This window comes from Aulostomus chinensis, chromosome 7 (assembly GCF_037954235.1).
Source record: "Aulostomus chinensis isolate RoL2024-O1b breed Wild chromosome 7, RoL_Achi_v1.0, whole genome shotgun sequence".
In the NCBI taxonomy this organism is placed as follows: domain Eukaryota; kingdom Metazoa; phylum Chordata; class Actinopteri; order Syngnathiformes; family Aulostomidae; genus Aulostomus; species Aulostomus chinensis.
In genome coordinates this window covers 14721211-14734391 of record NC_141326.1, presented here as the reverse complement: position 1 = coordinate 14734391, position 13181 = coordinate 14721211, and the positions used below count along the sequence as shown (strand labels likewise).

Sequence of the window (13181 nt, the reverse complement as noted above, 5' to 3'; positions counted from 1 at the left end):
ACATTTTTTCCTTTGTATATGAATGGCATTTTTTTTCCACTTTTATTTTTATATACGTGTTCAAAAGTAAAAAAAAAAAAAAAAAAACATTCATTCATTCCCCTTTATCATTTTGTGGTACTCAGCATTTCAGCCCCTGGTTTGCAAGGGGCCGTGCTTGTTTACACTGAAACCTGCCGACAGTAAAGTTACGCAACCTTTAAGTTCCACGTTCTAACGTTTCCCTTCATGTCAAAATAAAATCCAGAGTTGCTGCAGTTTCAACCGCAAGGAGGAAGTGCATTGCATCCACGTCCAACAAACACGCACACACACGACCACAATCTGATGAGCGATCTTTCATCACGGGTGTGTGCTCACAAGTCCGAGGCTGCTGCTGAGCTCACACACATTCTGGCTCTCAACCTGCACGTGCGGATTCAGTTTCATTCGTCTGTCTCGTGTGATCCACCATGAAGCTGTGTGCGGTCACCCTGCTGTCTGCTCTGCTCAGCTTCACCCAGGTACGGCTAAATTACTCATTCAGGTTCCGTTTACTTTTAATAAATAGATATTATTACAAATGTTGCTTGTTCTGTGACATTTACTGCTGTGCTTAATGTATTTTTTATTTTGCATTTTTGCCTGCATTGATGGACAGTAAAGTTTTCCTGATTCCTTTTAGTCTGCTGCTGCTGGCATTGGAGTATTCAAACATGGCTTCAATCCCAAAATCAAGCATGTTTATTTATTTATTATTTTGTCAGGCGAGCCCACAGGATGCCTGTGTGTGTGAGCTGAACACAGAGAAGACTTTCCCCCAGGACAAGCTCAACACAGTAGGTGACGGAGCAACTCAATGCAACACCGTCGTCACCCCACAGAAGGTAACCAGCCACCTCAATCCAGCCTGGACGGGTACAAACTTCCTCATTACCAGCAAAAGAAATTCTAAATAATTAGGACTCATTTTGATATTTGCAGACTCTGGACCTGGAGATTCTCCTGCTGGGTTTGGAGCGGCGAATGCCTCAGCTGCTGGAAGACCTGTCAATACTGGAGAGGGAGGATGACGGCCAGCTGTACGGAGCTATCAGCCTGCGGGTGATAGAAAATGAGCTGACGGAGATCAAGCAGCTGATTGACAAGCTGAACACCACAACCAGGAGAAGCCAGAAGCTCACGACTGACACCAACAACCAGGTCAGTTCAGGAGCAGAGAGCGGAGCCTCATCACATCCTACTGAGACAACACACAAATGATGATCTCTCTAGATCCTCCTTTCAGTTTCAGAGGGGAGAGATGTAGTTCCACAGGGTATTTGTTTTTTTTTGTGATATAAAAATACTTCCATAAAAACACAGTCTTGAGAGACTTCCGGACTCAAACAGTAACACTTAATCCCGACATCATGAAATACTTCACAAAAAATACCGCTTACATTAGCAAAAGAAGTAAGAATTGCGTTCTCAAATAAATATTCGATGACTTTCATAGTAAAAAATCAAGGATAAACGGAATCGGGATGTTTCATCTTTTTGAAATGTCAAACTTTTCTGAAAAAGTATAAATGCTGTTTGAACGGTGAGACAGCAGAAAAAATATTTAAAATATGTCCAAATATCAGGGCAGATCTGGTGCACAGTTGCCATTGTTACCTTGAACGCTGTGTCCTTACACTTTCAGCAGACGTGCAGAAACATTAGACTTTTATTTGGGGCTTTTCATTTGCCTCCTTAGTTTGCATCCATCCATTTTCTACTACTTAGCCTGTTAAGGGTCATGAGGGGGCTGGAGCCTATCCCAGCAGTTGTCAAGTGAGAGGCGGGGTTCACCCTGGGCAGGTCACCAGTTCATCACAGGACCAACACATAGAGACAGACAACCATTCACACTCACAGTCACACCTACAGTCAGTTTAGAGTATCAATCAGCCTCGTCCCCTCTTGATGTCTTTGGACTGTGGGAGGAAGCTGGAGTACCAGAGAGAACCCACACAGGTACAGGGAGAACATGGAGACTCCACACAGAAAGATCCTGTGCTGGAGCCGGGACTTGAACCTGGAACCTTCTGGCTGTGAGGCGACAGTGCTGACCACTGCACCACTGCACCACCGTGCCCCTCCTTAGTTTAGATATTTGAAATCTTTCAATTATTTCAACATCCAACATTCAAATGCTACTGTAAAATACCTCAGGAGTCTCCAACGGTGTTTTTGTCTGGCAAAAATCCAGTTTCCATCCATAGAAACTTAGCGTGAAAACCAGTAAACACGATGAAATAAAACACACTCGTTTATAATTCCATAATACCAGACAGCATTGTTTCGTTTTCTCCCAGCATGAAATGGATGAAGAAGTGATAAACAATAATAAAATGAATCCTCTGAGCTGCACGGAATCTTGTTGGTATACCAGTGCTTTGTATTCTACCACGTTGCTGTCATACTGGTTTGTTTTAGCTACGGGATCTGAAAGCAGTGATGCAGGACCTGGAGAAATATGATACCTCACGGGTGGTGGAGAAGCAAAAAGCCAACCAGCGTCTGAAGAGAGACCTGCACCAGTGCAAGGAGAGTCTTAACACCATCAAGCCCACCCTGCCTCCACATGGTACAACCCAGAACTGCACCACACACCCAACACGCAGGGATATTTATTTCAGACTTCCTTTGCAGAGAAGGCGTGTGACACAAACATGTTAAAAATCAATCAAGATACATAACTGTACATTTTTTAATGCTTTGCTATGTCTGTATCTGAGATTATATTGCATTTCATCAAATTCAAATCCTTTTAATTTCTTACAGAATCTTTTTCTGTTTTGTGGTTACTAGTTTTAGGCGGTGTCTAAGCAGTCTGATGTGTGAAATGTATCTGAATCATTTGTTGGCCAGACGGCGCATTAACAGGAGATCTGCCGAACATTTCAATTGAGCCGTTGCACAAATTAAAGATTAAAGCAGTGTATTTGAGGATATCTCTAGCTCTGTTTATTCTTTTTTTCCCTAAACCTCCCAGGTGAGAGTCCCTACGGTCATTTTGTGAATGTTAGCAGGCCCATCATCTACACAGCAGGAGAGTATCCAGGCAGCTACAAGTTTGGAGCCTGGGGTCGCGATCCCAAACCTGGTGCAGGGAAAGAGAACTGGTATTGGCTGGTAATGTTGACCTCAAGCAACAAATACGCCAACTATGTCCGTCGCTACTCCAGTCAGAGCTCCCTGATCGTCGGAGTGAGTGTGCCAGGTAAGAGGTTCTCCTTGAACTTGTTGTAACTGAGGTTTTTATCGGCCACTCGGGAGCGGCAGAGAGGTGCTGTAATCACAAAATTGGTGTATCGTTTGCTGTCAAGTTGACGCAAGGCACAAGAGGGAATGATGAAAATAAAACTGGAACTTAAAGAAATTAAAATACACACTACAGGAAATGATCAGAATCGAAAAAAATCCCAGATGGGATCATAACGCCTGCTTCCAGAGCACGGTTGTATTTTGATAGCTCTGACCTTCTTCCCCCAGGGAACGTCCAGATCCACGCCTCTAACCCAACCACCAACACCATCCAGGGACCCAATGTTGTTATGTACGGCGAGGCCTTGTACTACAACTGCTACAACAATGATGCTGTCTGTCGATTCAACCTGGCCAATAAAACTGTCTCCACGCTGCAGTTGCCCAAAGGCACCAGGTGCACTTCAGCCGTTCACATCAGCAACAAGAATAAGAAGGAGTGTTGATGAAGCGCATCAGTGCATCACTTCTCTGCTTTAATGTCTGCAGGTTTAACTCCAAGGGAGACTTCTGCCATCTCGACGCGTGCTACCCGTTCACTGACATAGACCTGGCGACAGACGAGTCCGGTGTTTGGGTGATCTACACCACCACCCAGGACGCTGGCAACCTGGTGTTATCCAAGATAGAAGGTTATCCGCCTATGCTGGGCCAAACATGGCGCACCTCCGTCTATAAGAAGGGAGTAACCAACACCTTTGTGGCCTGGGGCGTGCTCTACGCCACACGCTACATTAGCGAGCACACGGAAGAGATTTTCTACTCGTTTGACACTTCAACAGGGGCGGAGAACTTCAACGTGGGAATTTTCATCAACAAAATGCAGCCGAACATTTACTTCCTGAATTATAGCCCTGTGGACCAGATGCTGCACACCTACTCTGAAGCCTACATGGTGTCCTACAAGATTTTGTTTGAGTAAACGCAAAGACCTGAAATTACCCATAAAAGCTGGTCCTCAAATTAAGTTACAATACAGCACAAGCAGGAAATGATACTGCAGGAAAAAGCTCATGAGAATGCTAATGACATGGCTCATTTAGTGGAACTCCATCAGTAAAAAAACAACAAAAACCTCATATCACTCGTACAAACTGCCGTTGTTTTTACTGCAGACTGTCCACAAGAGAGTGACGATAGCAGGACTGAATCCCAAATAAATCGAGGTGTGTGTGTGTGCGCGTGTTTGTGTGTGTGTGTGTGTGTGTGTGTGTGTGTGTGAGAGAGAGAGAGAGAGAGAGAGAGAGAACAATTTATCATCACTGCATAACAAGCGCAAGAGGAAAAATTAATATCTACCTTTATCCACTAAAGTCTGAGGTATTTTCTTAGCAGTAGATGTAGTAGCATTTGCAATACAAATGTATAAATATATAAATAAACCAAATGTTTGTATAATGTGCATCATTTGACATAAATAAAACCCATCACTAAAGATTTTTTTTGTAATTACAAAAATCTGACCCCAGAGTTTCCAAATTCTGACATTTAGTCTTTATTTTTCACTTGTTACTTGATCAGTACATGGACAGAGACCACTTACTTTGTATATGTATTTATATATCATATATTTCAGCTTTACAGTACATATTTGAATGACAACAAAGCAGGTAAGAGTCTGTCTACTGTTGTGAATAGAAACAAGCTCATAGGGAAGACTCCCACAATATGAAACAATCCCAACAAGAAGAAGAAAAAAAGAATACTTATTGCTCAATAGAAATTGATCAGAAATGGCAGTAAGAAGAAGAATAGTAGTAATACACATGAACCAATATTGTTATACTAAGATGAGGTTACAACCTATTGATGCCTATAAAAAAAAGAGAAACGAAGAAGGAAGAGGAACGTAAATATGTCAAGGTGTTTCCACAATAATGTTAGTGTTTGGTTCAGGTAACCTGCTCTATAAATAAAAAGTATCTACAAGTGCAAGGAGGACCAAGGTCTATACAGCTAAACTCATCCCGTCTCAGCTTGTACTGAACTCACGACTCAACTTCTCTATTGTAAGACCTTGAGGAGAGAGCTGGGATCTCATGTACAGGGTGAAACGTCAAAGATGTGTGTGTGTGTGTGGGGGGGGGGGGGGGGGTTGGGTGGGGGTGGGGGGTCCAAAGGGGAAGTGCAAACCATAGCGAAGGGGTTGTGGGAGGACAAGGCATAGGTTGACAATACTGTACAGCACTTCAAAAAAAAAAAAGGGGGGGGGGGGGGACAAAATACATTCAGGAGTCCCCACCCCCACCTCCCCACCTCACCTCTGGGTAGCTTAGGGAGAAAGATGATCATGTACAAACTCTCCACTAGACGAAAAGTCGGTGTTGTTGAAATTCCTTGGTGAGGTTCTGTGACTGAGGCGTTGGTTCTGACGGTCCAATCATCTCTCCTTCACTCGTGGGTTTCTTTTCTTTTAATCAGATAGTTTAAATACAACGAATCTGTCCAGTTTCAATCACATTCTTTTTCCTCTGACATTCAGTTATCAGGCCTCTCTCTTAGTTTCCTGTCTTCTTCTGTATTGCTCTCTAGGGCCCCCTGGTGTTCAGGAACACAACTAACACGACCAACATTTTTAAAAGTGACTTCAGCTGATAGCCCTTTAGGGTGCGACTGGGTTTGCCTGTGAGAGTCGGGGCACCTTGTAATTTTTTATTTTTTTTTTTGCTTTTGTTTTTTGTTTTTTTTTAGGGGGGGGGGTGTTTGTTTTTTTTGTTGTTTTTTTTAAGGTGGCTGGGGGTTGCCCTACATTCCGAGCTTGGCGCCCAAATGGCTCCAAAAAGCCCCGCCCCTTACAGGCCACCTCAGGGAAGCGCACACCTCAGTGTTTGGAAGCTACGCCCCATCTGACAGGGGACCAAAGGGTTTTCTTGTAAAACTGGAGACAGGAGCAGGAGACTATGGTACATGGATACTGTACGAAGGTTAGGCTGAATACCAGGGGACCCATTCAGGACTTGGTTCAGAGGGTGGTCCAGTATTGAGGCAGACAACAGCATGCAGCATCACTAGTCTAAAGCTGTACATCGACTACACTAATGAAAGTACACAGCACATCGTAACACACACTGATCGCACAATGTAGCAATGACTCCTTCCCGTGTGTGTGTGACTGTTTGTATCTTTTCTTTGGCTTGGTTCCTTTTCAGTGCCCAACCCACGCAGCTTTCATTTGTGTGTGAGAATATGTGTGTTTGTTTGTAGCTTTGGTACATCCAAGGAGAGGGGCTGGACGCTGAAAAGGAAGGTGGCCGCTAATGTTTGGTGATAACCCAGCAAAGAGGGCGGGAGTCGGGTTGGCCCTGGTCCTGCCTCGGTCCCCCTGGTCTTGTTTGGTTTGGGTCAGAGTGTGATTGTCATGTTAGAGACCACAAAGAGCCGACTATGGCCAGAACCATGTCTGTGCACTGGAGTTACTGATGAAGGATGGCTCTAGTTTACTAGCCACATTAAGGTGCTACTGAAAAATGACCTAATACTAGTACAAGGTACTACTACCAAACTAGAATGCCCTAAGATTACATTCACATGCATTTACATGTTACTACATACTTCTTCTAGCCTACGTTCATGTAGTGGATTGTCTTGGGAATGTAAAAAGCTGCACTCAGTAATTTCCAAATTATAATACCCCACAATCCTGACGGTTTTATCTCAAACAAACCAAGTTTGTTTTGAGGAGAATCTGCCGTGTCTCTGGCGATACTGTTTTGCGAATTAAGCGGGTAAAGAAATATAATAATTGAGCTTTTGCTTGGATTTTTGAATATTCCTCCAATTACATGCTGATTTAAATTCGATGGTTTTAATGAAGGAGATTTCATGTCCTTCTGATTGAGAGAATATGGGGAATAAAATGTACTCATCAATCTTTTTGTACCTTTCCGACAAATTAGATACAAGCTGCAGCTTCTCTTAAATCACTGATGGCAATCCTGCTCAAAACGATCACTGCTAAATGGTTACACTTTGACCGTTTTATGTAGAAATCATCAAAGTAAAAGCAACAAAAAGAGGCTAAGCTGCGCATTTTTACATGTTCTAAGTTCCCTGGTGGTGTAGTGGCTAGGAGGTCTGGCTTCGTTTCCTGTCAGGAAGTGACGAAGACTCACAAACAGCAGGTCTGTAACCTGCTCTCAGTGGCTGCAAATGCATATATGCTGATGACACCTTTTTTTGTGTGGTAAACATTTGAAAAATCTTACCAGGTGCAGCTTTAAATTAGTGGTTTCTCAAGCTAATTAGCTAAAAAAAAAATTAAACAAAATGAAATGAAAAAGTGCTAACAAGTCCTCTCTAAGTACTACTGTCGCACTCTGCTACAACTGGCTGTGTTCTGCTGTCCGTCAAATTCTGGACACACCCGTTCTGGCGCTCACTCGTCCATCATCCATGACAAACGACAGAAAGAGAGAGGCACACATTTTGTTCAAATATGAAAGAAGAATAACTCTTTTTCAATATGGCACCCCTTAAAAGATTCCTTTCTCTCTTATGGGATTATTAGCAGCTCTTTGTCGAGTATTGCTCCAGGGACAGTTGACGCTGTGTTCGTGTGTTTGAGGGTTGAGGGGTGGGGGGTGGAGAAGGTTTAAAAAGGGCTCAGCCAATGAGGAGACACTTAGCAAACACAAGTAACACAAGTATGACACTTCAAGAGTAAAAACTGTTGGCTAAATCTTTTTTTAAGTGCTGGGTGACATGGATGTATGAGGTGGGGGGCGGGGGGGGGGTTTAGTAGCATACACATGGTATTTTACAGTGGAGGAGGGAGGACGATGGCAGACAAAGGGCTCAGGAGGACATAGATAAAGACAGAGAGAGCCGTCTCACTTCTTCCCTCTCTCACTCCCTCAAACCTACACCTCTTTTTGCACCATAAACCCCCCCATCATCCCTTCTTCTTTCTCTCTGTCCCTCCACCCCCTCTTTCCCTCTCTCTGTGACTCTTCAGCAGGACACCTCCATGGTGTGGGTGACCGTGCCGACCCCCTCGGTGCTGTCGGAGTGGGTGCAGGCCCGAGAGCGGGACCCATCCATGGAGCTGGCACTTGTCAAGGAGGCCGTCCTGGAGCGAGCCAGGCGAGTCATACTGGCGGAGGGCACTAAGAAGACAGAGAAATGGTGGGCAGGGAAAAAAAGAGGGGCGTTTTAGCGTGACATCTTGTGTTCATTGGTGTGATTCACTGATGTTGGGGAGATGTGGGGAGGTCATGCTCTTGGAGAACTTAAGATCCATCCATGGGTGGCTGTTGTTCAGTGAAGCTGCTAATGTGTCCGTGTGCAGACACATCAGAACCATGCAGTTGAGCAACTTGGAGTTTCTAGTCAGCACAATCAAACACTGAGCTCTGCCTATTTCAGACATGGCTTACAATTCTCACTCTGTGCTTGATTATACAAATACTTTTTCAGCATTTCTAACTTTAAGGTGCTGGATTCTCTTTTTTTTTTCCTCTCTCTTTCTAGAATATCCTCTTTTACCTTTTATTTTTCTCTGCTGATGAGCAGGTATTAATGAATAAAGTAGATTGTGGTGTAGAAAACAGAAACAGAGAAACCCTGTTGATGCCCTGATTAAATCATATCATTATCGAGTGAATCAGATCAGTTCGGAGCTCGTTTTTAGAGCTTACGTCACTCGAGCATGAAAAATGTTTTTATTGCTGTGATAGCGATAAAGAACACAAAATAGCAACCACCTGCAGCCTCAGATGTAAAACACAAGTTCCAGATTTATCAGACTCATATCGGTTGAACTGTGGTTGCTGTTTGTAAAGACGTTAAGTTCTAAACTACTCTCATCTATTTTAAAATGTGGTGCATATGTTGTGAACTTAATAAAACGGCATTGCCAAAGCTATTGAAGGCCATGCAGAGAACAACATTGGAGATGCGATGGAAAGGGGATGGGGGGGGGGAAGGGGGAGTCGGGGAAGTATATTTTTCCACTGAGGGAAAAATTTTTGAGATTTTTTTTTTTGTGTTGCTGTTGTTGAAAAAAAAAAGATGGGATCCTAGAGATTCCAACGGCAAAAATATGACAGCAAACGTTAAAAAAAAATTCATAACAGCCCAAAAAGTTGATTTGATAACAAAATGAAATTAAAAATAATATTTCAAAAGGCCATCATCATTATCATCATCATAAGCATCATCATCAACATCGTCATCATTGAACAGGGCAGCGATAAGAGGTCAGAGGTGAATGGTGGAGGGGGAAGTACCTGGCCCTCCACTCAACCTCCGATCCTTCACATAAGCGACTGAGAGAACAGGGCAGGGGAGACAGAGGGCAAGATTAATACAACTCATGTCCCGCTGGACACAATACACAACATCACTGCTTACATAAACACTGCAGTACAGATTAGTGACCGATAAACCAGACACAAATACACACGTCAAATACACACACAACTCACTCACAAAAGATGGTACTTACTGTAGCCCATTCCCTGCAGGAAATACTTGAACGCTTCGGTCAGCTTGCCAGGCTGCAACAACACCAGAGTTACTCCACGCTCTGCTCAATAGGCCAGCTCTGTACATTTGTTGGGGTTGTGTGTTGGCGTGTTACCTGTGTGAGCTGAGGGAGTCCACCAGAGTCGGCCATCTGCCAGCACACAAGCAAACATTCGTAACTTACACCAAAGTCCATACAGACACTATACGATGTACTTGTGAGGCCCTCTCGCAATTCATGAGGAAGCACAGTCAGAGAGCTGGATGACATGTCAAAAGTGTTATTGATCGCCCCCTGATGGCTGGCGGCAGGATTTATTTAGGAGCGGAAGCTCAGAGTTAAAGCACCTGTTTAGTTTTGGCCATTTGTTGCCGGTAAATAAACCTACCAACAGCATCCTTTATTAATCATTCAGGTGACTTTTTGTTTGACCCACTACTTAAATACATTTAATTATTGTTCTTTTCATGAATAATATCAGATATGCTTCTTCTCTCTGTAGGTTTCTAAATGTCGTGCTGACACAAAGTGGACAAGAACTCATTTATTGACTGAGTGAGTCTGACATTCACTTCAGGCACAGAAGTCTTCAGGCTGCAGAATCAGAACATTTCAATAAGCCCATGATGGACAGGGACCCTGTTTGATGGAAAACATAGAGGCCGTACATCCAAAAAGAAAATACAAAGAAATTGATGCTGATGATAGAACAACTTAAAAACATGTAAATTACATATAAAGGGAGCTACAGTGTTTTTACTCAATAGATCATTCCTGATAAAATATAGTTTTTATCAAAATATATTAAAGTACATCACTCTATGCCAAAGTGACATATTCTTCTTTAATTTTCAAATATGCAATGTCACATAAAATGAAAAAAAAGGACCATGGGGGACCCTAGAAAATGACATGACAAGAATGGCGTGGGTGAAAATCACCTGATGTGAGTGCTCTGGGGTTAAAGGGGCTCTATTAAAACCTAGTATGAAGTAGGAGTCGGGGTCCAATATTATGTGTTTTGGGCAACCAAACTCAGTGGTCGTGTCCCCGAACATCGTGTGTGTGGTGTGAAATGAATCATTTAAAGCAATTAACATATTCAAATAATTAACAAACCGCTGAAATTAACTTATCAACTTGCAAAAAGATAGAAATTCCCTTCAAAGATGATCATCTGTTGTGTGCAGCCGCTGACCAGACGTTACCTTTAGGAAGGTGGTGTTGGTTGGGTCCAGTTTGGAGTTGCACTCGACCTTGAGGACAAAAACAGCAGGTTGAAGTGAGAACGCTGAAATCACATGACGGCGAGTTCAAGGTGACGTGGAGAGAGAACAGACCTGGAGCAAATGTCAGGGTGTCCAGTTTGTATGACTATTTATGACTATATTTATGTGTGTGTGTGTGTGTGTGTGTGTGTGTGTGTGTGTGTGTGTGTGTGTGTGTGTGTGTGTGTGTGTGTGTGAGTGACCCAGATACTGCAGTGTGCTGCAGAGATGAGTCACTCCAACAGGCTGAGAGAACAGCCGCAGTCAACACACACACACACACACACACACACACACACACATACACACACACACACACACACACCAGACAGATGTGAACAGACACACACACAGGGCATAACTACACACATAAAACACACCTCTTGGATAAACACACAGTGTCATACACACATGGGACATGTTTTTGATTTCTGCTGCTTCCTGCTGTGTTTTAATCTTTAATCCCTCACGCAGATTTCCAAATGACACATTTTACAGCCTACACACAGAACTATAAAAAGATACACATCGGCAAGTCCTGAGAGAGCTCAATAATAAATGACATTACATTCTAAACATGTTAAATAGGCAAATGAGAACCTTAAAGGTTTCTCTAAATATTCCACTTCCTCTGCTGACTGCAACCATAGGAATGTGTCCCATAAGTGGGAGCGAACACAGCAGCGCCCAATGGTCACATCAGTCGTTATAAAATATTAACATGGCCTCTATCTGTCACATTGAATAACACAACTTTTGTTTACATCTCTCCTCCTCTCACTGCTTCCATCTTTCTCCCTCGCCAAGAGCTTTTATGACAACATCCTATCCTCGGCGACTCCTCCCAGCTCCTCCTCCATCTGACAGAGGGCAGATTTGATTTGAACATGCAGCAGATTAACCGGTGCAGAAGCATACATATCTGGGCCACTTCAAACTGGGAAGCCCCAGAGACAGAGCGGGGCCATCTGGACCCATGAGAACACACACAGACACACACACGCACCTAGAGAGTGGAAGGTATCACACATACACAGATGGACAGACAGACATGTTTCCTGGGGATTTTAGAAGGAGGGAACCAGGTCTCTGCTGGCTGACCTGCTTCTGTTTTCCTGAATGAGGACAAACAGTAAATCTATCTTCACACACCAGGAAGAAAAACATAGAACCGAGCCAGGAGAGAGGGAGCAGCCAGGAGCTTGACTGAGACCATTACCTTGAATTACCATGTTCAGTCTCCACTTTTTTTTAGTTCTACTGATTGCTCCATTTCAAGCTGTAACACTGACGTGAGATCGTACACACGGTGGCGTCTGCACTGCAGCGCTCCTGCTTTGTCTGGCAGTGTTAATACATGTCATAGCAGTTTTAATATATTTGCCCTTAAAATTCAGTCCATCTAGTTGTAAAGTGACATCAACATTGAAGGACAAAAATCGTGTCAGTACACGAGTAAAAGAATGAGCCAAGGAGGAGAGAAAGAGGAGGAAACAGGAGTGGTGGAACAAAGACATGAGTTCGGAACATGTGGACAAAAGACAACAGACGAACTCACCACTCCCTCCTCAGCCGGGGCGTTGTCTCCCACCACCAACATCACAGGACACCTGCAGGGAAGCCCGAGCATTCGGGGTCAACATGTGGCTCAAACTGACTTGACTCGCATTGGTTTCACGATACTGCCAGCTATCAATTTGATTTGTAACATATAAAGTCAGCACAAAAACAGAAGATAATTAAAAACAGCAACATTAGATACATGATTTTAGATTTTAGGCATCTGTTGACTCACTTCAGGGTTTTGGCGTTTAGCACAGTCCCGCTGCGGTTCATCTCCAAGTCCCTCCGACTGAAGGAGACACGACATCATGAATGACAAGATAAACTGACGCTGTGTTCAGGTTTGTTGATGGGACATAAGGATTGGAACTGGCTTTACATTCAGGACCTAAAAACAAGTCTCTCTAAGGAAAATCCTTACATTTTAGGATAAAGACTTGAAATTTGTGTCATGACTGCGTGTTTGTGTTTCTCCACCTGTTGTACATGTTCCAGAAAAGCTGCAGGTTGAACTGGTTGACCGTGTTGTTGATCTGTTGCCGGTAGCTCTGCACCAGCTCTGTGTTGTTCATCAGCTCCTCCTGAACACACACACACACACACGCACACAA

At 43.5% G+C, this 13181-nt stretch overlaps 2 protein-coding genes across 10 annotated transcripts in view; one reads left to right on the top strand and one right to left on the bottom strand.

Moving 5' to 3' along the window:
* Window positions 1-318: 318 nt before the first annotated feature.
* LOC147258689 (olfactomedin-4-like) lies at window positions 319-4527 on the top strand. Its single transcript, XM_086208653.1, has 7 exons — window positions 319-503; window positions 747-866; window positions 964-1182; window positions 2443-2593; window positions 3002-3229; window positions 3502-3670; window positions 3763-4527. Exons 1-7 carry the CDS (start codon window positions 453-455, stop codon window positions 4193-4195), a joined length of 1371 nt encoding a protein of 456 aa, XP_086064779.1. The 5' UTR covers window positions 319-452; the 3' UTR covers window positions 4196-4527.
* Window positions 4528-4752: 225 nt separating this feature from the next.
* Window positions 4753-13181, bottom strand: part of ndrg4 (NDRG family member 4) — a 45386-nt gene continuing 36957 nt past the window's right edge. For 7 of the 9 annotated variants that reach the window (XM_086208644.1, XM_086208645.1, XM_086208649.1 and 4 more), the window contains 8 exons: window positions 13048-13151; window positions 12803-12859; window positions 12566-12617; window positions 10948-10995; window positions 9854-9889; window positions 9719-9770; window positions 9501-9539; window positions 4753-8378 (listed from right to left, as the gene is read on the bottom strand). In XM_086208644.1, coding sequence (XP_086064770.1) covers window positions 8224-8378; window positions 9501-9539; window positions 9719-9770; window positions 9854-9889; window positions 10948-10995; window positions 12566-12617; window positions 12803-12859; window positions 13048-13151 — 543 coding nt within the window. In that variant the 3' untranslated portion in view covers window positions 4753-8223. The remainder of the gene's footprint in view (window positions 8379-9500; window positions 9540-9718; window positions 9771-9853; window positions 9890-10947; window positions 10996-12565; window positions 12618-12802; window positions 12860-13047; window positions 13152-13181) is intronic. The other 2 variants (XM_086208646.1, XM_086208652.1) reach the window with 1 other exon arrangement.

Bases quoted from the DNA above. Each gene is read 5' to 3' on its own strand.
- LOC147258689 (XM_086208653.1), top strand. From the start codon at position 453: ATGAAGCTGTGTGCGGTCACCCTGCTGTCTGCTCTGCTCAGCTTCACC. The intron at 1,183-2,442 runs GTCAGTTCAGGA...GGTTTGTTTTAG, and splicing joins CGACTGACACCAACAACCAG to CTACGGGATCTGAAAGCAGT. The intron at 2,594-3,001 runs GTACAACCCAGA...TAAACCTCCCAG, and splicing joins GCCCACCCTGCCTCCACATG to GTGAGAGTCCCTACGGTCAT.